General features: G+C 43.4%; 1 protein-coding gene across 12 annotated transcripts in view; it reads right to left on the minus strand.

Annotated features, from left to right (window-relative positions):
* Window positions 1-1,103: 1,103 nt before the first annotated feature.
* TRIP12 (thyroid hormone receptor interactor 12) overlaps window positions 1,104-26,350 on the minus strand; it is a 157,598-nt gene continuing 132,351 nt past the window's right edge. For all 12 annotated transcript variants that reach the window (XM_062193202.1, XM_062193269.1, XM_062193262.1 and 9 more), the window contains 10 exons: window positions 25,630-25,786; window positions 23,080-23,178; window positions 15,101-15,215; window positions 14,650-14,804; window positions 13,200-13,364; window positions 7,225-7,389; window positions 5,093-5,206; window positions 2,741-2,835; window positions 2,228-2,331; window positions 1,104-1,638 (listed from right to left, as the gene is read on the minus strand). In XM_062193202.1, coding sequence (XP_062049186.1) covers window positions 1,442-1,638; window positions 2,228-2,331; window positions 2,741-2,835; window positions 5,093-5,206; window positions 7,225-7,389; window positions 13,200-13,364; window positions 14,650-14,804; window positions 15,101-15,215; window positions 23,080-23,178; window positions 25,630-25,786 — 1,366 coding nt within the window. In that variant the 3' untranslated portion in view covers window positions 1,104-1,441. The remainder of the gene's footprint in view (window positions 1,639-2,227; window positions 2,332-2,740; window positions 2,836-5,092; window positions 5,207-7,224; window positions 7,390-13,199; window positions 13,365-14,649; window positions 14,805-15,100; window positions 15,216-23,079; window positions 23,179-25,629; window positions 25,787-26,350) is intronic.

The raw sequence follows: 26,350 nt of genomic DNA on the forward strand, positions 1-26,350 counted from the left end.
TGTCCATAAGACTTCAGAAGAGTGAATAAAAGAAAAATGATTTCTCAAAGTTCAATTAAAAAAACTGAGCCATCTTCTTCATTTTCAAAGGATGAAGTATGAAAATTTCTCTCAAATTTAGGCAAACAGGCTTAATTTTGAACCTCAGGAGGAAGGGTTTTCTTTCCATTTTCTTTCTACTTGTTCTGTCTCCAAGTTACTATCAAACTCAACAGCAAACTCAGCCCTGACTGTAATGATGCTCTTGCGTTGGAACACATCTGCGCAACAGCGTGGCCTGCAAACAGCACAAAGGGTGACGCGAATGTTACTGATTTTCTGGTGAAAACAGAAACCTGATGGATTATTGCAGATTTGAAATCAGCAGAGGGAACAACTGGACAGCACTGCTTACAGGTGCTTCCCTCTCCGTGGAGACAAAGGCGGAACAAAGGCTTTGTCCTAAGTGAGTCCTGGGAGAAGAGGGCAGTGGACTAAAGGAAGAAACCCATGAACAAAAGCTGCAACCAAGGACAGGGGAGAAAAAACTTTTATCCAACAGGAACTGAAAACTGCTCATTTTGTTTAAACCTTTACATCCACTTAAAATGCCCTGGCCATAGGAAAAATACTGGCCAGTCCAAGCTGTAGACTTTTTAATGTATACAAAAGAAATGACCTTGAGTAACTGAGCTGCGGTTGGTGGCTGCTGCCAGAACTGCGATGTCCACAGTCCTAGTCAGGGTAAAAGGCCAGTTAACACCGTACAGCTAGATTAAAACTAATCTCTAAGAAAGCCTACTTAGTTACAAAGGCTGAACTAACAGTGACAAGATATTTCAATTCAATGAATGTTAAATTGTCTCAATTTGAGAGAACACCGGACAACAAGAGCCGCGGCTAATGGAAATGTAACATCTGTGAGTGCTCCATACAAACAGCCTGTGAACTGCACAATCATGAATCCCAGAGAGAAGATCAGAGGAACTGGAGAGCAGAGAGCTAGTGGGCTAAACGCTACTGTCAAGTTCACGGGAGCTTCAACGTCTGTACTTCTGTACAAGAGTTGACTTTGGAGGAAACAAGACTGCAGACTTAGCTAGATGGATACACACAGCCCAAGATTAAACTGCACAGCGACATTTATTGTTCCAGCCTGGAAAAACATCCCTTTTTAAATTTCACACAGCAAAGCAAGTTAAAAACTTCACTCATCAAATAAATGATAATTTAAACAAGAACTTGCTAAAGAAACCTCATCACAACAACGTTTTAGGGCCTGATCACTTTAAGTCCATGGGGCCATTAATGAATATCGATCAAGTGTCTCTCACAATCTGCAAGCCGTTTTTCCTACAACAAGAAGGCGTAACATGTTTCCTTGACTCAGGTGATACATTTAGAAAAGAAATCATGATTTTTTCTTTTGCTGTAACAGGCAGACACTGATTTCTTGCTGCAATCAGGAGAGATGGAATGACTGCTGCCCTTCTCTTGCTGCTATCAACAGTTTGTCGCGCATTATCTCAATGCTCGAATAGTCCGGCAATTTAAGATAGTTCACACAAGTCATTACAGAGGGTAAGAAGTCATCTGGGTTTTCTGTTGATTCGAATGTCTTCCGGACAATTGTCAAAGGCGGATTCAGACTCCGGAATCCTGATTGAGAGAAAAAGCAGACAGACCAAGGCACTTACTATTTTCAGCGCTACTAGAAACAGCACATACATAGTAGCACTACAATGCTATGTAAACGCATTACACGGCTTCGCTACACTCTATTCCCACACACAAAGGGTATTCTTCCTTCTGGCCTGGCAGCTTTCTAGTTTGGAAACTGTACATTTAAACACATGGTTAGTGCACAGAACCTGCTCGATTCATTTATCATAATCACCGCCTAACACAGTGTTAACAGTTCTTAATGCCTTCGGATTTTCATTGTATTTTAAAACCAAGTATCAATCCAATGTATACTAGAACACATTTCTGAAAATGCAGACGTTAGACCCCTCTGTCCTTTGTCTGAACAGCCTAGCACATTAAGTGCATTAGATGTGCACGAGAGACAATCCCTCAGCATGTTCCTGCCAGCGCGCGCTCGGCGACTGCACAACCAACTGAAGACTTGGAAACCTGACACTGGAGCACCTCAGAGGCCAATCTCCAGCTGCTGGTATGGGAACTTCACACACACACCCACTCCCCCACAGGCAGACTAAATGCTGAGCGACAGCACAGCACCCACCTCCAACAGGCAATCTTGGGCTCCCGGTCACAAACTGGAGAAATAACCTCTGCTGCTCATTATCAAAACTACTGAGAATCTCAAACAGGAACTTCACAGCCCGACTACAACAGAAAAAAACACACCAAAATTATCTCATTGTGTCTCACAGCTTGCAACCACATCCCATGACTGACTTGCAAACTCGGACAATTAGTTAAAGTACGATGACATATGAATTCCATTGTAATGCCCTTTGCGATTGAACGTTTTTGTTGCACAGCTGAAATCCAAACGGAATAACTGATCTGGTATTACACAGGTATCTCTGCTTTACCATATTCATTAATGGAAATACATCTGCAATCACATTTTCAGGAAGATACTTGGCAAAGAAACTCTTAGGTCTTCAGTTGTGACAAAACTTTCCCTTAACAGGTACACAAATTAAAAATAATTCCGCAAAACTTTTGTACACAAACACCTCTCAATTCTTGACTACAAACTGAGAATCAAGCAGGTTCCAGTACGTACCTGTCGTGAGTATAACCGTGATCAGGCCTGCAGCACTCCATCAATGTCTTTGCATCCCACGTGTCTGCTTTACTGCCACATAGGAGTTGATCCAGCTGTGAGTTTAGGGGTGAAGAATTACTACAGAAACATCTGAATCCCGAGTGAAAATAAAAGTCTATGTGTACTAAATGAGTATTATTTTCCGGGGTGGATGATTGGCCTAGAGTTTAAGATGCCCACATCTCACATTGCAGTGCCTGAGTTTGTGTCCTGGCTCCGGACTCCAGCTTCCTGCTAATTCAGACCCTGGGAGACAGCAGTGATGGCTCAAGTTACCTGGGTGTTTGCAACCCTTACAAGACCTGGATTGAATTCCCAGCTCCTGCCTTCAGCCTCAGCCATTACTAGGATGTGGAGAGTGAATGAGCAGATGGGAGCGCCTGCTCCTTGTCTCTTAAACAAACTCGGGGAGATAATACTGTCAGCAGCTGCTCAGGCTCTCTCCGTGTATTTGCAATAGCTCCTCACTAAGTACCCTGCCCACCTGCAGGAGCCCAGGTTCTAGAGAAGGTTTGAACCTCAAACACACACCTGATCCTGATCCTGATCCTGATCCTGGACTTGAGCTTTCCTAACTGCTCTCATTACTTCAGACGCTTTCAAGTTGATAATCAGCTTTTCACTCAGAGGATTTTATAAATCCTAGCAATATGCAACAACAAAGTCTAGATAAAGGGAAAACTAAATGGAGGAAGGCGATGCCGTGGCTCAGTAGGCTAACTCAATGTCTGCGGTGCCGGCATCCCATATGGGCACTGGTTCTAGTCCCCACTGCTCCTCTTCCAATACAGCGCTCTGCTGTGGCCTGGGAAAGCAGTAGAAGATGGCCCAAGTCCTTGGGCCCCTGCAACCACATGGGAGACCAGGAAGAAGCAGCAGAGTCCTGCTTTGGATCCGGGCAGTTCCAGCCATTGCGGCTATTTGGGGAGTGAACCAACAGACGGAAGACCTTTCTCTGTCTCTCCCTCTCACTGTCTATAACTCTACCTCTCAAATAAATAAATAAAATTAAAAAAAAAAACTAAATGGAGGGAGAAGTGGGAGAATGGTGAACTGAGATATTAATAAATCAGATTTGGGGCCAGCACTGTGTAGTGGTGTGTAAAGCAGCCTCCTGCAGTGCTGGCATCCCGTATGGGTGCAGGTTTGAGTTCTGGCTGCTCCACTTCTGATCCTGCTCTCTGCTATGGCCTGGGAAAGCAGTAGAAGATGGCCCAAAGTGCTTGGGCCCCTGCACCTGCAAAGCTCCAGGTTCCTGGCTTTGGATCGGCTCAGCTCTGGCTGTTGTAACCATTTGGGGAGTGAATCAGCAGATGAAAGACCTCTCCCTTTTTCTCTTTCCCTCTCCCTCTCTGTAACTCTGCCTTTCAAAAAAATAAATAAATCTTGAAAAAAAAAAATGAACAGCAGGTTTGATACTTGCCAAAGAAAGGTAAATATGTACTGTCCTGACACTATAGAAGGCAAGAAATGTTTTTGTGTCCTTAGAAGATCTACCATCAGTTTCAATTAGACCATTTTTCCTCTGGTTAACTGCCCATTTGTGGAAGACTGCATACTTTTGAGAAAAATCCACTTTGGGACAAGTCAAATTCTATGTCTGCTATGGGTTCCTCATGGTCAGGTACCTTAGAGATCTTTGTTTTCATTCTCCAATGTAAGACAGGGATAATCCCAACAGTCAGATCAGATACAGTGACCTCACCCAGCTTGGTGACAAAGACCTGATTCAAGCCTGGAATGACCTATGTTGCTCTAAATTCCAGGCACACCACAACACAGCAAGCACAAGTCAAAGTGAACATAGAGTAACAACTAAGATCTAAATTCTGTCACTCAAAGACTTCCAGAGTTAGTAAGAAATGCATTTTCTAAAACTGGTATTTAAAAAATAACAAAAAGGTATCCAAACTGGGCAAACTTTGATAATTTAACAATGTCTCATTTAGCTTAAACACAGTGAAGTCACCTGAGTGTCACTTCCCTGCGATGTCCCCAGCCAGGAGTCCAGAAGCACCTAGAGGATGCTGCACACCACACAAGCCCCATTTTCCAAGGACCCACTAGGCTCTCAGCAGACAAGTGCCATTCACACTCTCTCTCTCCCACAAGGACGACCCCTGCTCCCCAAGAGGGGCACTTACCGAATACTACTCCTTGCTCAAGAAATTTGTATTCCCAGAACATTCATACCCTGTTCCCAAACCTGCACTGTTGCAACAGTAGGGTCTTTGATAGATGGCACAGAAACACTAAGATTGTAAGTACAGAAGCAGATAAGATCATTCGTTTCAGACGTAAGCTACTCACTTCCTCTGGGTAGAAGTACTGAAGATGACTGAGTGGGAAAACTGACTCAAATCCATCTCGGAAGGAATCAAATTGCCTAGAAACACCTTCATTCAGTGCCCAGAATATAACCAGCTGCAAAAAGAAAAGTTTTTTTTTTTTTTAAAGAAAAAAACAGTGATACAATTTCAGATCTGTTTGCTATCAAATATATGGTAAAATACAGGAGAACATCCTTCTAGCTATCTTAAAGACAATTTATAGGGCTCAAGTGGCACAGGGTGAAGCTGCTGCTTGGGAGGCCTGCTTCCCACATCAGAGTACCTGCACCCTGGGAGACAGCACATGACGGCTCAAAACCTGAGTCCCTGCCACCCATGTAGGAGACCCAATTGAATTCTGGGCTCTGACCTACAGCCTGGCCCAGCACTAGCTGTTGTAGCCATATGGGGAGAGAATTAACAGATGCAAGATCTCTTTCAAATAAAATGAAAATAAAGTTTTTAAAAGTTATTGTCATTCAAGTGTCTTGTAGAAAACTGTATGAGTTGGTTAGTTAGGTCAACTAAATTGGGGCATGGCCAATAAGAAATGTAAACATTGTCACATGCATTTGTATTTAGTGAGTTTTAAAATTCACATATGTAAAACCCCTGCAGTATAGTTATATTACCTATGAAATGAGAAGGAAATTAAAATTTCTGAAGAGGATAAAATGCTGAGAACTAAAGATAATGCTTCAAGAGTCACAATTCACAATTTTAATGTGAAATGTTTAATTTTAAATACTGCTAAATTCTCAGCCGGCGCCGCGGCTCACTAGGCTAATCCTCCGCCTTGCGGCGCCGGCACACCGGGTTCTAGTCCCGGTCGGGGCACCGGTCCTGTCCCGGATGCCCCTCTTCCAGGCCAGCTCTCTGCTGTGGCCAGGGAGTGCAGTGGAGGATGGCCCGAGTCCTTGGGCCCCGCACCCCATGGGAGACCAGAAGAAGCACCTGTCTCCTGCCATCAGATCAGCGCGGTGCGCTGGCCGCAGCGCACCTACCGCGGTGGCCATTGGAGGGTGAACCAACGGCAAAAGGAAGACCTTTCTCTCTCTCTCTCTCTCTCTCTCTCACTGTCCACTCTGCCTGTCCAAAAAAAAAAAAAAAAAAAAATACCACTAAATTCTCACAACTCAAACTTTGTAGTGTGTCCTCCTCCTAGAAATAGGCAAAGCCTGGAAATGCAGTCACACAAAACTGAAAGGTAAGAGCAATTCTCATTGGTCCAGCATTATCTAATTATCAGTGATTCCAATCCACTGGTTATAGAAAGAGCATATTCAAATAAAAATGAAAATACTAGGGTTTTTTGGATAGAAAAATGTAAGTATTATAAATTATTCTTAGAGAAACAATCTGGATGCTAACTCATTATTTGCTATTAAGCTAAAAAAACAGCTTTCAGATGGAGGTCTAGGCTCCTGGCTTCAGCCTGACCCAGCTCTGACTACTGCAGGCATTAGAGAAGTGAACCAGCACAGGGAGTATCTGTAAGAGTGTCTGTGTGTCTCATTCTGCCTTTCAAATAGTTATAGTTGTGAATCCAATGCTCTTTCCACCCGACAGCAGGAATAAACCAAAACAAATTTTCAAACACTATTAATAAAGATCTATATAGGTTGCAATTTAAAATATAATTTGTATTCAATGTAAGTTATTTTCCCTAGAATAGGCAGATATAGTCTAGGACCACAAACTAGTAATTTGAAAGTTCCCACCAAATATGTAAGTACATATGTATGCGGGAGTGAGTAATTCCTTCCAGTCAGCTGACTTAAAGAAAAGACAGGAAAGCAGCAGAGGACACAGTGATGGCTCCTTAACATTCATGCTTGATAACAGATTTAAGGTTATACAAGGTATCAAGAAATACCTAACAGGTTCTCTCAAGAGCAAACACAAGCTAAGGCCTTAAAAAGTGGCCTTCATGAGCTGTCCCAGGAACGGGTAAGACTTCAAGTCAAAGGCCATACAAGCAGAAGCTAAGTGATACCAGCATGTGCTTCATCGGACAAAGTCCCTTCCTTCTCCGCCCTTAGGGGAATGCAAATGAGCAAAGACCTAAATCCCCAAGGTTAGTTTGTCCCACAAAGCAGCACAATCACATACTCTCAGATACTCCTCTAAATTGTGGATCGTGACTGGTATATCCTTCCCTCCTTTCTTCAGCTCAATGTTGGGAAACCCAGGCAGAGTGAAATCCAATCCTAGATCTTCCACTGAGCAACCATTCATGGTCAGGGTCTCTAATGCATACTGGAGACTCTCTTTGGTCTAAAAAACAAAAGGAGTGAGAATTCATTCACATTCATGTCTTTGTGTTTATAAAGCAAGTCATTCAATGTTTTCCTTTAATTCCTAGCTTCTTTATGAGCACATTCAAATCAAATTTCACAAAAAGATCATTGACAATTTGCCAAATGGCTTAGTGTGTACACCTTAAAACAGAGATATTTTGATAAATTTTAGGGTAATCCTGATACAGCTAACATATGTAATTAGCAAATACTTAATAATACAATTAAGACATTGTAAATCCAATCCAAATAATGTACTATCCCGTAATGGTAATTAACTCAAATAAATAAATAAATCTTAAAAAAAAAAAAAAAAGGCAGTCTCAGATCAGCACTGTGGCACAGCGGGGTTAAGTTGCCGTCTGCTGTGCCGGCATCTCATATGGGAACCAATTCAAGTCCAAGCTGCTCCACTTCCGATCCAGCTCCCTGCTAATGCTCCTGGGAAAGCAGTGGAGGATGGCCTAAGTGCTGGGGCTCCTGCACACATGTGAGACACCTAGATGAAGTTCCTGGCCTCAGTCTGGCCCAGCCCTGGCCACTGTAGCCACTTGGGGAGTAAACCAATGGATGGAAGATTTCTGTCTCTGACTTTCGTCCTCTCACTCTTTGTAACTCAGCCTTTCAAATAAATAAATCTCTTTTTCCCCCCAAAAGCCGTGTGTGGGAAAGCTCAAGCTGTAAAGACCATTTTTCTCAGATTTACGTTAGCCAAATATTCAAGAGGAAATATGTACATTTCTTTAAGACAAAGAGACTTCATGGCTTCAGTGAGTTAGAGACAGTAGTATACAAGTGTGATTGCCAAGTGTTACCTTTTACTTGACTGGCTCAGAGACAAACCTAAGTTTTTTGTGTTTTTTTGTTTGTTTTTTTGACAGGCAGCGTGGATAGTGAGAGAGACAGAGAGAAAGGTCTTCCTTTGCCGTTGGTTCACCCTCCAATGGCCGCCACGGCTGGCGCGCTGCGGCTGATGCAACGCACTGATCCGATGGCAGGAGCCAGGTGCTTCTCCTGGTCTCCCATTGGGTGCAGGGCCCAAGCACTTGGGCCATCCTCCACTGCACTCCCTGGCCACAGCAGAGAGCTGGCCTGGATAAGGGGCAACTGGGACAGAATCTGGTGCCCCGACCGGGACTAGAACCTGGTGTGCCAGCACCACAGGTGGAGGATTAGCCTAGTGAGCCGCAGAGCCGGCCCAAACCTAAGTTTTAAGAAGTTGGAGAGAATGGCAGAGATTACCTTCCACTCTGCTAAAGGCAAAGGGAGGAAAAGTGGCTCTCCTCAGCCCAAAGGGACTTGAGTGAGGCTGGATTACAACTCACGGAGGGAATTTAAATGAAGTATAAGGTCTGAGAGTGACATCTAAAATTTACTAAGAGAAAGGACATGTAGAAAAACATACTTTTAAAGTTTTAAAAGTCACTTTTCTTTCTGATTTTCTTATCAGTGTTCTTTGGTGGTAAACTAAAAAATTTTTATTTATTCATTTGACAGGTAGAGTTATAGACAGTGAGAGAGAGACAGAGAGAAAGGTTTTCCTTCCATTGGTTCACCCCCCAAGTGGCCGCGACAGCCAGCGCTGTGCCGATCCGAAGCCAGGAGCCAGGTGCTTCTCCTGGTCTCCCACGTGGGTGCAGGGCCCAAGCACTTGGGTCATTCTCCACTGCCTTCCCGGGCCACAGCAGAGCGCTGGACTGGACGAGGAGTAACCAGGACTGGAACCCAACGCCTATATGGGATGCCGGTGCCACAGGCGGAAGATTAACCAAGTGAGTCATGGTGACGGCCCTAAAAATTTAATGAGGTATAATTTGTCAACTTTTGTCTTCAAGTATCTTGCCAAAGTTTCATGAAGACTTTCTTCAATTTTTTTTTTCTTTGCGAACAAGCTTTACCATTAACTCCCATAATACACCTCATTGAGGAAAGAGGTCCTGCATGGGGAGTGAGTGCACAGTGATTCCTATTGTTAATTTAACAATGAACACTCTTATGTATGAGTCAGTGATCACCTGAGGCTCCTGACATGAGCTGCCTAGGCTCTGGAAGACTTTTGAACCCATCTACAAACTCTGTCAGTATTTAGACAAGGCCATAAGCAAAGTGGATGTTCTCTTCCCTTCAGAGAAAAGTACCTCATTTTTTGATAACCACTTCTTCAAATAAACCAATCTTAAAAAAGGCAGTCGTCATTACTCACTTTTTAAAGTACTTAAGATAATAAAAGGCTTTTATAAAATACTATTTGAAGACTAAAAATCAAACACCAATATGGAAAAATGCAAATGCTTAGCTTTAAATGAAGATAGCCAGTATGGGAGTAGGAAGGCAATGGCTTTCCCAACTGGAGATGCCGCTCCGTATGGAATTCTTTCAGGCTAAAGCGATCTTCCATCTGCTGGTTCACACATCAGGTGTGAACAGCTGAGGTTGGGCTAGGGCAAAGCCAGGAGCTCCATGTCGGTGGCAGGGACTCAGCTATTTGAGCCATCACGTGCTGCCTCCATTAACAGGAAACTGGATTGGAAGCAGAAGAGGAGGTGGAGGGGCTGGTGCTGTGGCATAGTGGGTAAAGCTGCTGCCTGCAGTATCAGCATCCCATATGGGCACCAATTCGAGTCCCAGCTGCTCCACTTCCCATCCAGCTCTCTGCTGTGGCCTGGGAAAGCAGAAGATGGCTCAAGTCCTTTGGCCCCTACACCCACGTGGGAGACCTAGAAGAAGCTCCTGGCTTCGGATCAACAAAGCTCCAGCCAAGGTGGTCATCTGGGGAGTGAAACAGCAGATGGAAGATCTCCTCTGTCTGCCTCTCCCTCTCTGTAACTCTTTTTCAAATAAATAAATTAAAAACAAAAACAAAACCAAAAACAATATCTCATGTTTAACCCTTTCTTCATTATCAGTGCATCACTTAAAGACAACAGACAGGGCCCGTGCTGTGGCACAGAAGGTTAAAACCCTGGCCTGAAGTGCCAGAATCCCAGATGGGTGCCAGTTCTAGTTCCAGCTGCTCCTCTTCTGATCCAGATATCTGCTATGGCCTGGGAAAGTAGTAGAAGATGGCCCAAGTCTTGGGGCCCCTGCACCCACATGGGAGACCCGGAAGAAGCTCCTCGTTTCGGATCGGCACAGCTCCATTGCAGCCATCTGGGGAGTGAACCAGTGGATGGAAGACCTCTATCTCTGTCTCTACCTCTCTCTGTAACTCTTTCAAATAAATAAAATTAATCTTTAGAATAAATAAAGACACCAGACATCTGAAATAGTCTTTAGCCAAAAAAACCGAACCAAAACAAAACAAAAAATACGCTCTCCATTTTAATGCCCCACCCAAAGCTCTTCAACTGTCCCCACACTTCTATCACAGACTGAGGGAATCACTATTATGTTATGAAAGTCTTTTCTTGGGGCCAGTGTTGTGGTATAGTGGGTTGGGCCTCCACCTGCGATGCTGTTATCCCACGTGGGTACCATTTCAAGTTCCAGCTGCTTCACCTCCAATCCAGATCCCTGCTGATGTGCCTGGGAAGATGGCAGAGGATGGCCAGGGTACTTGAGCCCCTACACCCACATGGGAGACCTAGACAGAGCTTCAGGCTGCTGGCTTTGGCCTGGCCCAGCCCTGGCCATTGTGACCATTTGTGGAGTGAACCAACAGATGAAAAATCAGTCTCTGTCTCTCTTCCTCTCTTGGTAACTTTGCTTTTCAGGTAAAGAATAGAAAGTACATGCCCTAGAGATACTGAAAAGGAATTTATTATTGGTTTCTCCAGATCTTACACAGTATATTGAAAGCCAAGCTCTAGCATACTTTCCATGTACCTTTTGAGAAGGTAAAGACAGAATCTGAGCTGGGTCAGCTTATCTGATGCTGCGTACGGTATAAAATAACAAGATGGGATATTTCAGAATGCTACCAGGTTGAAAGGTGGTAAATACGGCAAATCAATTCCGTAAGGGTGGATTCTGCGCTATGCACCTTTCAACTTTTAGGATGCCAGCACGAAGATAATCCAAGACAGAGAACAGACAGCAAAAGAAACTACTAATGGAAATAACCACAGCACTCCACATCCAAGACAGGAACAGACATCTTGCAGGATGTGGGGTGTGGGCTCTGGAGCCTGGGTTTCATTCCAGCGTATGGGTGCTCTAGATGTGCAAGTAAGGGCCCTCAGACTATCTGCCTTGGTTTTTCTCATTTGGAACAGAGACAACAAGAACATCTGAAACTCTTAGGATTGTAAGATAAAATGAATTAATATATATGTATATGTAAGGCATGTGTAGCAATGCTGTGAGTTTTACTTTCTTTTTTCTTCTCTCTTGTCTTGCTATTATTTACCTAAGAGACTATAAACACACAGTGTGGTAGTTAATTTTTAAAAGATTTATTTTATTTGGCTGGCGCTGTGGCTCAACAGACTAATCCTCTGCCTTGCGGCGCTGGCACAACCGGGTTCTAGTCCCGGTTGGGGCGCCAGATTCTATCCCGGTTGCCCCTCTTCCAGGCCAGCTCTCTGCTATGGCCCGGGAAGTCAGTGGAGGATGGCCCAAGTCCTTGGGCCCTGCACCCGCATGGGAGACCAGGAGAAGCACCTGGCTCCTGGCTTCGGATCAGCGCGATGCGCCGGTCACACCAGCCATTGGAGGGTGAACCAACGGCAAAAAGGAAGACCTTTCTTTCTGTCTGTCTCTCTCACTATCCACTCTGCCTGTCCAAAAAAAAAAAAAGGATTTATTTTATTTGAAAGGCATAGTTGGAGAGAGGGAGAGGGAGGGAGGGAGAGAGAGAGAAAGGAAGAGACAGAGAAATCTTCCATCCACTGGTTTACTCTCCGACTGGCTGCAATGGCCAGAGCTAGGCCGGTCCAAAGCCAGGAGCCAGGAGCTTCTTCTGGGTCTCAAACAGGGTTATGGGGCCCAAGTACCTGGGTCATCCTGCGCTGATTTTCCAGGAACATCAGCAGGGAGCTGGATCAGGACTTGAGCCAGTGCCCAAGTGGGATGCAGGTATTACAGGCAGCAGCTTAACCTGCTATAGCACAGTGGCCCAGTGTAGTAGTTTAACTTACAAAGTTGGTCACCATGTCTAAGTGGTTCTAAAAACTCTAAACGATGGACATTACATGGAAAAGATTTAGACTACATAAACTTATTTCTTTTAATAAATAAATGTGTTTCCAGAAAGTACCAATTAATAGTGGAGATAAAATGAATTCCCTTACAAATCAGCACCTCCCTGATGAGAAGGGCCCTCTACATCCACCATGCCTCTACTCTGGTAAGCACCTCTCTTGCTGACCGAGGTATCTGACACTCCCCCTTAAAGAATCTCACTTCACTACTATTCGAGTTGACTTGGGGCCGGCACTGTGGCGCAGTGGATTAAAGCCCTGGCCTGAAGCACTGGCATCCCATATGGGTGCCGGTTTTAGTCCGCATGTGCAGGAGACCTGGAAGAAGCTCCTGGCTTCGGATCGGCGCAGCTCCAGCCATTGTGGCCATTTGGGGAGTGAACCTGCGGAGAGATGATCTCTCTGTCTCTACCTCTCTCTGTAACTCTTTCAAATAAAATTAAATACTGGTCCATGTTACCTGTATGTATCTTATTTGCTAATCACCTGCTGTTACACCGATCCACTGTGAAATGAGTTTCAGTTAGTGTAACAATTAAGCTCTTCTAAGATATTAATATAACAGTGGAGTCAAATACAAACCACTTAAAAAAGCCTCATCTTTCTAAACTAAAGAACTGACCCACTCACCCACATCTACGCATACCTGGGATTTATCTTGTTCAAGTCTTTTCTTCTGTCTGACGATGTCTTCTAGGTGATACACTGATCTGGCTACAACTGGGTCAATGTCAAACAAGTCATGTGACGTCAATGAAGTTTCCTGCCGTAGCATCCACTTATAGAAAGGTAAACCAAGAGGAAGGTCCACCTAAAATAGAATACGCAAAACATTTTAACTGTCACACTGAGCTTCCAGAATCAGCTCAGTTTTCTAAGAGATACTTCAAGAGGTCATTCTGAAAGGTCAAATAATTCCCAGGAAAGAAAACAATGTATTTATGAAATATTTCTTTCATCATGCAGAACTGATTAATCTCGAGTTGGGGCACTGAATCATTGTGAAAACACTTAGAATAGTGAAGAATTTTAAATAAACACCAACATTAAAAAGTAATTTAATGGTGGAGGTGTATTCTCCCTGAGAGTACACAGTGCTTTTACGAATTTGACTCTAGGTTGCCAGTGCAAGTGGCATCGTGAGCTAAACTTCCACCTGCAATGCCTGCATCCCACATTGGCATCGGTTCAAGTCCTGGCTGCTCTTCTTCCAATCAAGTTTTCTGCTTGTGGCCTGGGAAAGCAGAAGATGGCCCAAGAAGCACTCGGGCCCCTGCATCCACATAGGAGGCCTAGAAGAAGTCCCCAGCTCCTGGCTTCAGATTGGCTCAGTACTAGCTGTTGCAGCCATTTGGGGAGTGAACCAGTGGATGCAAGACCTTTCTGTCTCTCCTACTGTCTGTAACTCTGCCTCTGAAATAAACAACAAATAAAATTTTTTTTTTTAAAAGAATCTAACTATACCCAAATCTACTGTAGTCTCTATTAATATCCCAAGGTAAGAAAGATTAAAAAGATGTTTTATTATATTTAAATAGGAAAATAAATGGACCTTCCAAAATAACTGATAAACTCTCTATTTTCCAGTTACAATGAAATATAAACTTTTAGTATCAGGTGGAAATGTCTTACATAAGTTATCTTAGAAAATGTGAGACAAGGAAAAGACATATACACATATTCAAACCTCCTTAAATATTGATCAACTGCATTATTTTCATAACAGCATGCTGATGGAAATTTAATGAGGTTTAGCTACATACTCATGGCTTTCCTACTGAATTAATATCAAATCAAACACTTTCCATCCTTCCTGTTGCCTGGTTCTCTGAACTCCTGCCACTCAAAGAGTGGTCCACAGATTGGCTGGGCATCTCTGGGAGACAGTACAAAAATTCAGAATCTTGAGCAGGAAGACAGCCTCATCCCTGTCCTACTGAGTCAGAACAGATATTTCAAATAATTACCAAATAATTTAGGTGTAAATTTGGAAAAACCCCACTCTAAAAATACAGCATTGAGTATAGGGGACTGAGATACTTTGACAGATCACTTACACACCAAAACTATAGGAACATAAATAATCCTAAACTTACCAATCGGAAATCCATGATAGCCTTGGCCATTAATTTTCCTAAGAATCGAAACTTCATCTTAACCTTTGCGATATGAGCTGGCTTAGCTGTCCTACCAAAGGGAAGTGCAAACAGGCCCTGGAGATTTTGAATGTACTTGGTCCCTTCTTGGCTTCCTGTAAGACAAACAATTCATCCAACTTTCAATGGCATTCCCAAAATCAAAACAAAACCTGGTAAATAAGAATATTTATGAGATTTAGTGTTCTCAAATTTGGAGAACAGATCCTTGAGCAAAGTTCACTAATGCTGGAAGAGTCTTCCCTACTCTTCAGTACATGAGAAAACAGAGGCTAACAGAAATTGGAGCCAGCACAGTCCCCCAATAAAGTTAAATACAGGTAATGAACTCGTGGGCCCAGGGCCTGACCTGAGTGACACTGACCGAGTGGCACTGCCAGGGTAGCGTTACCTTTCGGATTGCTCAGAGTTACTTCTTCGCCTCTCCAGAGACCCAGATCAGCTCTCTGCAGTTCCTGAGATACAAGTGCATAGAACTCCAGTGTAGGTCCAAGACCTGTACCAACCTACAGCAAAACAGAAGCAGAACAATTTTAAATCTTAGAAATGGTGGTGCCTTCTTACCTGCCAAGCTCTCGGCAAGGCAGATAACAGCGACTGTATAGTAGAGCTGTTTTCCAAGCTGCCCTTAGTGGATTTATTCCTTCAATCCTGGTCACCTGGAATAAGAACCAGAAACTCATTGCTTCCACTTCCTATGGCCTCAGCATTTTAAGTGAGGGTTTAATCTTCTGTACCTACACAAGTATTGTAATCACTCTGTATCTTTCCCTCAGGGAACAAAGTGGCATTTTCTGTACATACATTTTTATTTATTTGAAAGGCAGAGAGAATAGAAATGGGCAGAGTTCCCACATGCTGGTTCATTTCCCAAAGGCCTACAATGGTCAGGCTGGGGAAGGCTGGAACCAAAGTCAGGAATTGAAAACACATTCAGTTCTCCCATATGAGTGGCAGGAACCCAATGACCAGAGCCATTCCTGCTGCCTCCGATGAAGTTGAGAGCAGAAGCAGGCTACAAACCCAAAAATCCTAACAGGGGATGTGACATGGACATCTTAACTGTTGGGCTAACCCTCACCCCAGGTAGGGAGTTCTCTTTCTATATATATATATATATATATATATATATATATATATATATATATATATATATATATATATTTTTGACAGGCAGAGTGGACAGTGAGAGAGAGAGAGACAAGAGAAAGGTCTTCCTTTTGCCGTTGGTTCACCCTCCAATGGCCGCCGTGGCCGGCATGCTGCGGCTAGCGCACAGCGCTGATCCGAAGCCAGCAGCCAGGTGCTTCTCCTGGTCTCCCATGCGGGTGCAGGGCCCAAGTACTTGGGCCATCCTCCACTGCACTCCCGGGCCATAGCAGAGAGCTGGCCTGGAAGAGGGGCAACTGGGACAGAATCCGGCTCCCCGACCAGGACTAGAACCTGGTGTGCCGGCGCCACTAGGCAGAGAATTAGCCTATTGAGCCGCGGCGCCGGCCCTAAATATATTTCTAAATATCATTTCTAATATATATTCTATGACCAACTTTACCTAGCCATCAACTCCCTCTTCTTTGGTCTGTTGCTTTAACTTCCTGAAGGTCTCTGATTTAGCACTGCTGATGTTCTACACCCTGATGTCACAGAATTCACACTGATCCTTAAGAGCCAGAAATGGACAGCATTCCTTCACACCCTCCAAACTTTTACCAGATCATTCAAAGCAATGCCCAAGTTCTTACCAGGGCCCCGGGTCCTGCATGATCCCTCCTGCTGCCGGCATCTCTGACCTGATCCTACCGCCCCACCTCTGCGCACTGGGCTCTAGCCACACCCATCCTCCAACAGGCCAAGAACACCGCCTCTCAGTTTCCCCCCCGACAGAAATGGCTCGTCCCACTCGAAGGTCATGTTGGACTTTCCCACCTCTACCCATAAGGTTCCATCTTACTCTTCTTCCCCACACAGCCTAACTCATGAAGGTATGGGTGTCAGTTTCCCAAAACAAGAAGGTAAGTTCTGTAATAGTGGCAACTATGTCTATTTTGTTCTATACTGAATCCAGGCGTGGGAGGAGTGGGGAAGAAAAAAAGAGCAGTAGAAAAAAAGCTACAGTAACATGTAGCATCCACCAGATGGTGCTTTACACTCAGGTAATTTCCTCTGTGAATTTCTGGCCGGTGGAGGGCAATATAGCCCACATGAGCTGGCCAGCATCTTTGCAGACCAAGATCTTCAATTTGTACCAGTGTAGTCAGTCACTCTACTAAAAAGGGAGGTACTTTGGTTCTTTTTTTTGTTTGTTTGTTTGTTTGTTTTGTTTTGTTTTTAAGTTTATTTGACAGGTAGAGTTATAGAGAGTGAGAGACAGAGAGAAATGTCTTCCTTCCGTTAGTTCACTCCCCAAATGATTGCTATGGCCGGCACTGCACCAATCTGAAGCCAGGAGCCAGGTGCTTCTCCTGGTCTCCCATGTGGGTGCAGGGGGCCCAAGCACTTGGGCCATCCTCCACTGCCCTCCCAGGCCACAGCAGAGAGCTGGACTGGGAGAGGAGCAACAGGGACTAGAACCCGGTGCCCATACGGGATGCCAGCGCCAGAGGCGGAGGATTAACCAAGTGAGCCACAGCGCCGGCACGTATTGTTTGTTTTAAAAGGGAGAAAAGCAGAAAGATCTAGAAAGAAAAATGAAACATCTGATGAATTAAAACAATCTTATTCTCTCAAAGCTACCCTTACATATGAGCACTTACTACATGACAGGCAATGTTCTAAACACTTTGTCCAGTTTAGTTCTTCAATCACCTGAGAAGCAGAGAGGTGGATGTGTTTACTTGCCCACTGTTGAGACAGTGACCCTCCGAGTTTATGCAACTCAGAGTGTTAACAAAGCTAATAACGAGGTTCGCCAGGCTACACAGCTCGTATTTCTGCCCCCTCAGCCATCCCAGAGAGATTGGCTCATTTAGCCCCAACCCCTGGGGCTTGGGTGGCTTTCTGAATCCAGACACTGGTTTCATTCTTCCCTGGCTTACCAACCATCCCAATTCAAGATGGAGTCAACTCTGATGAGACATTTTAGATTAAGGATTCATTCAGAGTTGGTTAGAAATTCTTGATGTTTACTTAATGACTTAAATCACTGAACTGGATTCACTACCTACACACCTATAAAGCCAATGCTTGGGGGTGGGGTGGGGTGCAGAGGGGCCTGGAGGAAGCTGCTCCTTCCCCCAGTAAAGTTTTCTCCTGGAATCTTTTCCAAAATCATTAAGATCCACCATGGGGGGATGGCGCTGTGGCACAGTGAGTGTACTGTGGTGCAGTGGGTTAAGTCACTGCCATCCACTGTGCCAGCATCCCACATGGGTGTGGGTTTGAATCCCAGCTGCTCCACTTCTGATCTAGCTATCTGCTGGTGCATCTGGGAAGGCAGCAGAAGATGGCCCAGGTCCTTGGGTCCCTGCACCACATGGGATACCCAGATGAAGCTTCTGGCTCCTGGCTGTGGTCTGACCCAGCCCTGGATGGTGTGGCCACTTGGGGAGTGATCTAGTAAATGGAAGGCTCGCTCTCTCTGCCTCTGACTCTACCTCTGTAACACTGTCTTTCAAATAAATAAATATTAAAAAGGATCAGGAAAGATTAAGAAAAAACCCTTCATTTCTGCATCAGCTATTCTATCCTAGTCTTTAGAACAGTCAGTATGAAGCCATTCTGAGCTCATTTAGGATTTCTGTAAAATGCAGTGTGAACAGAACCACCCACTGAGTATGAGACAGGAAAGATATTCCTGGCAGGAGAAAAATATTTTGGAGTTAAAAAAATAAAGTAGAAAGCATGTTTAAGGAGGTAAGAACACCAAGTTAGTTACAGCAGAGGCCATGCACTCTTGCGTATAAGAAATCTGGAGCTGAATCTTCCATCAACTACCATAAACAGGATGGTTTAAAAAAGTTCCTATCCCAGCGATCAGGGGCTACCACTCCATCTGGACTCCTCCTATCTAGCAACACTGCTATCACTAACAACCAAGACTATCACTTTGCTCAACTACCAGCTCTTGATGGAAGACCTGCCCTCTCTCTTCCACTAAGGTCTAACTCAAGGACTTCTGTCTCAGGGGCCAGTGCTGTGGCTCACTTGGTTAATCCTCCGTCTGCGGCGCCAGCATCCCATATGGGCACCGGGTTCTAGTCCTGGTTGCTCCTTTTCCAATCCAGCTCTCTGCTGTGGCCCGCGAGGGCAGTGGAGGATGGCCCAAGTGCTTGGGCCTCTACACCCACATGGGAGACCAGGAGGAAGCACCTGGTTCCTGGCTTCAGATTGGTGCAGTGCCGGCCGTAGCGGCCATTTGGGGAGTGAACCAACGGAAGGAAGACCTTTCTGTCTCTCTCTCTCACCGTCTACAACTCTCTACCTGTCAAATAAAAAAAAAAAAAAAAAAGACTTCTGTCTCAGCAAGGTTTCCCCACATACCCTAAGACAGCATTCCTTGCCCTGAAAACTCTCCACCTAGCACTATACCCCACTACGGGCCAAATCCTTTTGTACCTTTGTACTCAGCTTGCCCAACCACGCTGTATTCTTTTGAAGGCAGGAACTGAAATGAGCTGGATCCCTAGCACACAACATACCCTACACAACTTAAAACTTTGATGACTGAATATTCTTATTAACTTTTCAGAAGTCTTAATGAGACTTTAAGAAAATGAATGAAAAATCAAAGTCATGATAAAAACTACCTCAGTATCTACACATGAAAATTGCAGATTAAACTGCCAACTCTACAAAGTACTTACCATGAGCCAGGCACTATGCCAACTCTTCACATACATGAACTCAGTCGCAACTTAAAGGTTGTACTATTACTCCTCATAATTTACAGATAAGAAAACTGAGGGAGAGAACAGTTGGCTATTGTAAATAATTAACTAATGTAATGGAAGATTCAGAAATTAAGTCCATGAGAAGTTTGGGGAAGTCAAATAACTGAGTTGTCTTTATAACTTGAAGTTAATATATACAGAATGTAAACAAATCTTTTGGTATACTGTCCTGGTTATTTAAAAGCATCTCAAAAGAAAGAAAGCACAAAGATTAGAAAGAAGTGAACATCTATAACCTGAGTTGTCAAGAGAGTGCCTGTTTACCTACTACCAAGCTAAGAATGCCTTTTATATTTTTATACTTGAACAGTTTGAGGAGAGAAGTAAACCTGAGTAATATATCATGATGTGTGACAACTACATAAATTTCCAATTGCAGGGACCATAAATAAAGTTTTATTAGAAAAGAGTCATGCTCACTAAACTACAAACACAGAATTGAGTAGCCAGGACAGAGACTGCATAATCACACAAACTCTGAAACATTTACTATCTGGCCCTATATAGAAGTTTCCCAATCCCTATCATAATCTAAATAATATCAAAGAGTTTAGAATAATTAAACTTAAAGAAGTTACAGAAAACAAGGTCAATATACAAAAATCCATGTATTTCTAGAAACTAAAACAACTAAAAACTGAAATGAAAGAACATTACTTTTACCAATCCAAAAAGATGAACTATTTGGAGAGAAATTTAACAAAATATGTGGTGCAAGAAGGCATTTTAAGGCTTAAATTTGAAGCGATATTGAGCAAAATTAAAAATCTCATGGACTGGAAGACACAATACTGCAGAAAGGGCAATTCTCTCCAAACTCTTCAAAGTTAAAAAAAAAAAAACAAAAACTCAATACAAATTTTGTCCCTTTCTTGGTAGACACTAACAAGCAAATTTCAAAACTTACATGGAAATACCACCTAAAGAATAACCAGAACAGTGGAAAGGAAAAACAAAGTTGGAGGACTCACTCCCTGAGTAAGACTTTCTATAAAATCACAATAAGAGAACAGAATAACAGAATCAAATAGAAAAATCTACAGAGACCTAAACAAATCAGGAATTTGATTTCTGACAAAAGTGCTAAGATAATTCAGTAAGGGGAAAAATGATCTTTCAAAACATGGTACTGGAAAAGCTGAATAGTCTACATTTTATAAAAATAAACAATAATGAAAGAACTGTAAATGTTGCTTGGTATCATATAAAAATTGAATTAAAATAGATTATTGACTAAGAGCTAAAACTCTGGAACTTAAAAAATCTGAGACCATGGTTTAGGGAAAGACTTCAAAGGTTACACATAGCCTAGATGTCATCAAAATGAAAAACTTCTGTTCTGAAGACATTTTGTAAGGAAATGAAAAGATAAATCACAAATTGGAAGAAAATAATACCTAAATATATCATAAAGGACTATATGAATAGTCCTTTTAAAGTACTTTTAGTTCAACAATAAAACAAACCAATGAAAAAGTGAGCAGACTTTCTAAACACTTATATAAAGAAGACATATGAATCACTAAAAATCAATGAATAGATGATCAGTGACTAGTCTCAGGAACTAAATTAAAATCACAAGTAGGCAGCACTATAATCCACCAGGAAAACTAAACTTTTAAAAAACCAACAATACTGGGGACCGGTGCTGTGGCGTAGCAGGTCAAAGCCGCCGCCTGCAGCGCTGGCATCCCATATGGGTGCCAGTTTGAGTCTCCACTGTTCTACTTCCGACCCAGCTCTCTGCTATGGCCTGGGAAACAGTGCTGGGCTCTTGAACTTGTGTGGGGGAACCAGAGGAGACTCCTGCCTCCTAGCTTCAGATCCACACAGCTCTGGCTGTTGTGGCCATCTGGGTAGTGAACCAGCAGATAGAAGAGCACTCTCTCTCTCTCTCTCTCTCCCTCCTTCCCTCTCTCTCTGTAACTCCACCTTTCAAATAGTAAATCTTAAAAACAAAAACACCAATAATACTATGTGTTGACGAGCACCTGAAACAATTGAACCTCATCAATGTAAGCTACTGGAGAGGAATGTAGAAACGGATAGCCACTTTGGAAACAATGCTTTTTTCTTTTTTTGACAGGCAGAGTTAGACAGTGAGAAAGAGAGAGAGAAAGGTCTTCCTTCCGTTGGTTCACCCCCCAAAATGGCTGCTACAGCCAGCGTACTGCGCCAATCCGAAGCCAGGAGCCAGGTGCTTCCTCCTGGTCTCCCATGCGGGTGCAGGGGCCCAAGCACTCCACTGCTCTCGCGGACCACAGCAGAGAGCTGGACTGGAAGAGGTGCAACCAGGACAGAATCTGGCGCCCCAACCGGGACTAGAACTCGGGGTGCCAGCACCGCAGGCGGAGGATTAACCAAGTGAGCCATAGCGCCAGCCTATTTTCTTATTTAGTTGAAATTCATCTTACCAAATGACTGAGATATTTGCCCAAGAGATATAAAAACATATGCCGACACAAAGACTTGATTCCACTGACAGTGATATTGTAGAAACTACAAAACTACATGAACGGAAAACAGACTGATGGTTGCAAGGGGCTGCACTAAAGGTAAGGGACTGACTGCAATGTTGTTCTGCATAAGCTTTTTGTGGTGATGGGGCTGCTATTTTGATGAGGTAGAGGTTACAGAAAATATGTATCTGTCAAAACTAAGAAGCCTGTGTCAAGGTGCAGTGCATTAAGCCACTACTTGGGATGCTCACATCCCGTATCAAAGTGAGGTTGCCCTGCTTCCCATCCAGCTCCCTGCTAATGTTCCTGAGAAAGTAGCGGATGATGGCCCAAGTACCTAGGTCCCTGCCACGCACATAGGGAAGTCTTTAAAGTGTGCAGTATTTCAGTAAACCTAATTGTTAAAAAAAATCAGTTGAACCACTGTGAAAGTTGTTAGCTGTTTAAAAGTATCCTTTATTGGGGCTGACATTGGGGCACACAGCAGGTGAAACAGCTGGCTGCAACACTGGCATCCCACAGGGGCACCAGTTGCCGTCCCAGCAGTTCAATTTCCGATCCAGCCTCGGAAAAGCAGTGGAAGATGGCCCAAATGTCTGAATCCCTGCCACCCCCAAGGGAGAACCAGATGAAGCTCTTGTCCTAGACCAAGAGCTGTTGTGACCATCTGGAGAGTGAGCCAGTGGATGAAAGACCTCTTGCTCTCTTTCCTGTCTCTTTTTCCGATTCTGACTTTCAAATAAATAAAGCTTTTTTTAATTCATTATCAACAATTACACAAATGTACTCATGTCAATGAACTTAACAATTACATAAATGTACTCATGTCAGGAAAAAAATTTCTTTTATTATAACGGTGAACCTCTGGAAAATGAACTTAGAATAAATCATCCAAGAGAGAACAGAACAAATCTTAGTTTTTAGCTAACTTCTCTAAAATTTCACAGTAAAAAGAAACTCAAATGACATTTTATCAAGAGCACTTGTCAAGCTGAACACCATCACCAAACTCACGAGCTCACCTCATTTTCATACTGGATTTCCAACATGGCCCGGGAACTGCCCAGGTCCTGCATCACAGACTCGGCTTGTTTCAGCAGCTCCTCTCTGTTCACAGTGCGCTACAGAAAAAGCACAAATGTGAGGAAACCATGGGCTACTTACATCACACTTTAATAAACAGCTGACATTTTTTGAAGCACAAAGTAACGTCACTGTTAAATTACTATTTCTATAAATGCTTAGCTCAGGACAGTTAAAAAGTAGCTGTATTGCTACAAACATTAACAGCATCCTGGAATACATGAAAGAATTTAGATGCAAGTGAATTACTAATTTATCTTGAGCCCATGCCAAATTCAGAAAATTCCGGTTGGAAAAGACAGGATCTCCATTACTTTGCCAGACTGCAATTCCAGGCTGCAACTTCATGAAATCTTCACATTTAATAGTTGGATGATTGGGAAGCAGGTATGGAGATGGTAAGGTTCAACTGTTTCAACAGGATCTGGCTTCCTGAAGTCCCAAATCTGGCACAGCTAAGTCCCAAAGTCATGGGCTGATGGACTAAGTCTGATGGTTTAACTGAATTATGGGCTCTGGGACATGGGTCTAGTGGGAGTTTTTAGGTCATTGGGAGCATGTCCTTGGAAGGTACTTCTTGCTAGAGGGCTGGTTAATAAGCTGAGGTCAGCCTAGCTTATTTGCTCTCCTTCCTGACACACGATATTCCTCTGTACACGCTAGATCACTGTCATCCTCCGGCCTCACCATCCAAACCCATGGGAACAGCCCAATCTTGGACTGTGAACCTCCAAAACCATGAACCAAAATAAGCCTTCTTTGTTCTTAATTAGCTCATCTCAGGCATTTGTTATAGCACCAAACAGCTGACACAGCAGGTGAGACAAGTGAGCTGGAAACCTGCTAGCTCTGATCTACTGATCTCTGCAAGCATCACGATAGAACCCTATTAATGAGAATCAGATCCTGCTAGATTTCTGTATTATGCCAATATTACTGTTTATGGAATCCTAATTAGACACATGAAGATACGAACAGTATAGTTTGCTTTTAAGTATAATATCTGCTTTTGGTTTTGTTTGTTCCTCATCATAATAAACATCTAAGCTCTTTCATTCCCTTATGTCATTATAAATGTCTCTCATGAGATTTGAGAAAGGCTTTTGGAAGAGAAACTTAAATCTCATGTAAAAAGAGGCAGATGAGGCCGGCGCCGCGGCTCACTAGGCTAATCCTCCGCCTTGCGGCGCCGGCACACTGGGTTCTAGTCCCAGTCGGGGCACCGATCCTGTCCCGGTTGCCCCTCTTCCAGGCCAGCTCTCTGCTGTGGCCAGGGAGTGCAGTGGAGGATGGCCCAAGTCCTTGGGCCCTGCACCCCATGGGAGACCAGGAGAAGCACCTGGCTCCTGCCATCGGATCGGCGCGGTGCGCTGGCCGCAGCGCACCTACCGCGGCGGCCATTGGAGGGTGAACCAATGGCAAAAGGAAGACCTTTCTGTCTGTCTCTCTCTCACTGTCCACTCTGCCTGTTAAAAAAAAAAAAAAAAAAAAAAAGAGGCAGATGAACACAACAATCCCAAGTAAAAGAGCCATTAAGAAGTGTAGGATTAGGCCAGGTCTTGCATGGAAATGGCCCAGGCATGGTGGTTTAGAGCCAAGATTGGAAACCCAAGAGAGGAAGTCAGCAACACTAGGACTGACAGGTACAGACATGAAATACAGGAAGGATTCTGCTCCAGTCTCTAATTGGAGTGATATGTTTAGAGAATGAAATGGATCTGATTAATTCTAACTATTAGGTAACAAAGGAATTTCAAAAGGGAGGCTACAGTTTGAGTTCCTGATTTAGAATGAAAAGGAAGTCTCAGTACAAGAAGACAAGGTTCATTCCTGGTACAAGAGTTATGGCAACTAAGAGAGAAAAAGGAACTATAGAAATTATTTCAGAAACTCAAGAAAAAGACCTACAAGAGGATATAGAAAAGTATCACAGACAGTCCAGTCCCAAGAGTTTGACAATATGGCAAGAATAGACAATCAAAAAGATAAACAGGCCGGCACCACGGCTCACTAGGCTAATCCTCCGCCTTGCGGCGCTGGCACACCGGGTTCAAGTCCCGGTCGGGGCACCGATCCTGTCCCGGTTGCCCCTCTTCCAGGCCAGCTCTCTGCTATGGCCAGGGAAGGCAGTGGAGGATGGCCCAAGCACTTGGGCCCTGCACCCCATGGGAGACCAGGAGAAGCACCTGGCTCCTGCCATCGGATCAGCGCGGTGCGCCGGCCGCAGCGTGCCTACCGCGGTGGCCATTGGAGGGTGAACCAACGGCAAAAGGAAGACCTTTCTCTCTGTCTCTCTCTGTCCACTCTGCCTGTCAAAAAATAAATAAATAAATAAAATAAAAAAATAAAATTAAAAAAAAAAAAGATAAACAAAGATGACTAATCTAGGCCTCTAAAACCAACAGGCATACTTAGGGGAGACCTCATTTCTAGTTTTCCCATTAGTTTAGAAAGTTGAGTTTATTTAAATACTTTTGGGAGAAACTTACTTTTTTTCTGTCCAATCTAGGTGCAACTCTGCTGTCTTGAGAATCAGACTGGTTGATTTCTGGGTTGGTATCTAGTAATCTTTGCATTGCTCGGTCCCGATCAAATGCAGTTACATAAAAAAGCATTTGCCGAGTATCAAAAGGAAAGAAAAATGGGCTGTAAAAGTACGCAATATAAACTTATTATCTGGTTAAGAATCACAAGCCATTAAAAAATCAAAGCCTACAACATAAACCTTAATAAGACACAGAATAATAATATAAGCAATGAAAATAGTATAGGCAAATTAATTTTTCAGACTTCGTAAATCCTACTGAAATTTCTAATTGATCACATAAGTAGACTTCCAATGTAAAATTTGAAATATTGAAAATCCTACATTGAAGTTTATGCAAAACCATCTTTAGTCTATGCCAAGGCTTTTATTAAATATAACATGACTAGTGAAAGTTAAATTTTAAAACATGACCACTAAGGCTGTCAACCCTGATGCTAGATGAACAGTGACCTCTGTACGCCACATATATCAAAGTGTTACTACAACATGATTTTCTTCCCAATGTTAGCATTTCTAAGTCATTCAAAACTGCCAAAAGGCAGCTATTCACTTTCAAAGAACGAACCCTACTGCTTCACGATGCGTGATTTTGGTAGTCCCTGACAACACTGCGCAGAGTGCTTACCTACAATGATCTGAACATTCTCTCTTCTAATATGGCA

This window comes from Lepus europaeus, chromosome 1 (assembly GCF_033115175.1).
Source record: "Lepus europaeus isolate LE1 chromosome 1, mLepTim1.pri, whole genome shotgun sequence".
Classification (NCBI taxonomy): Eukaryota; Metazoa; Chordata; class Mammalia; order Lagomorpha; family Leporidae; genus Lepus; species Lepus europaeus.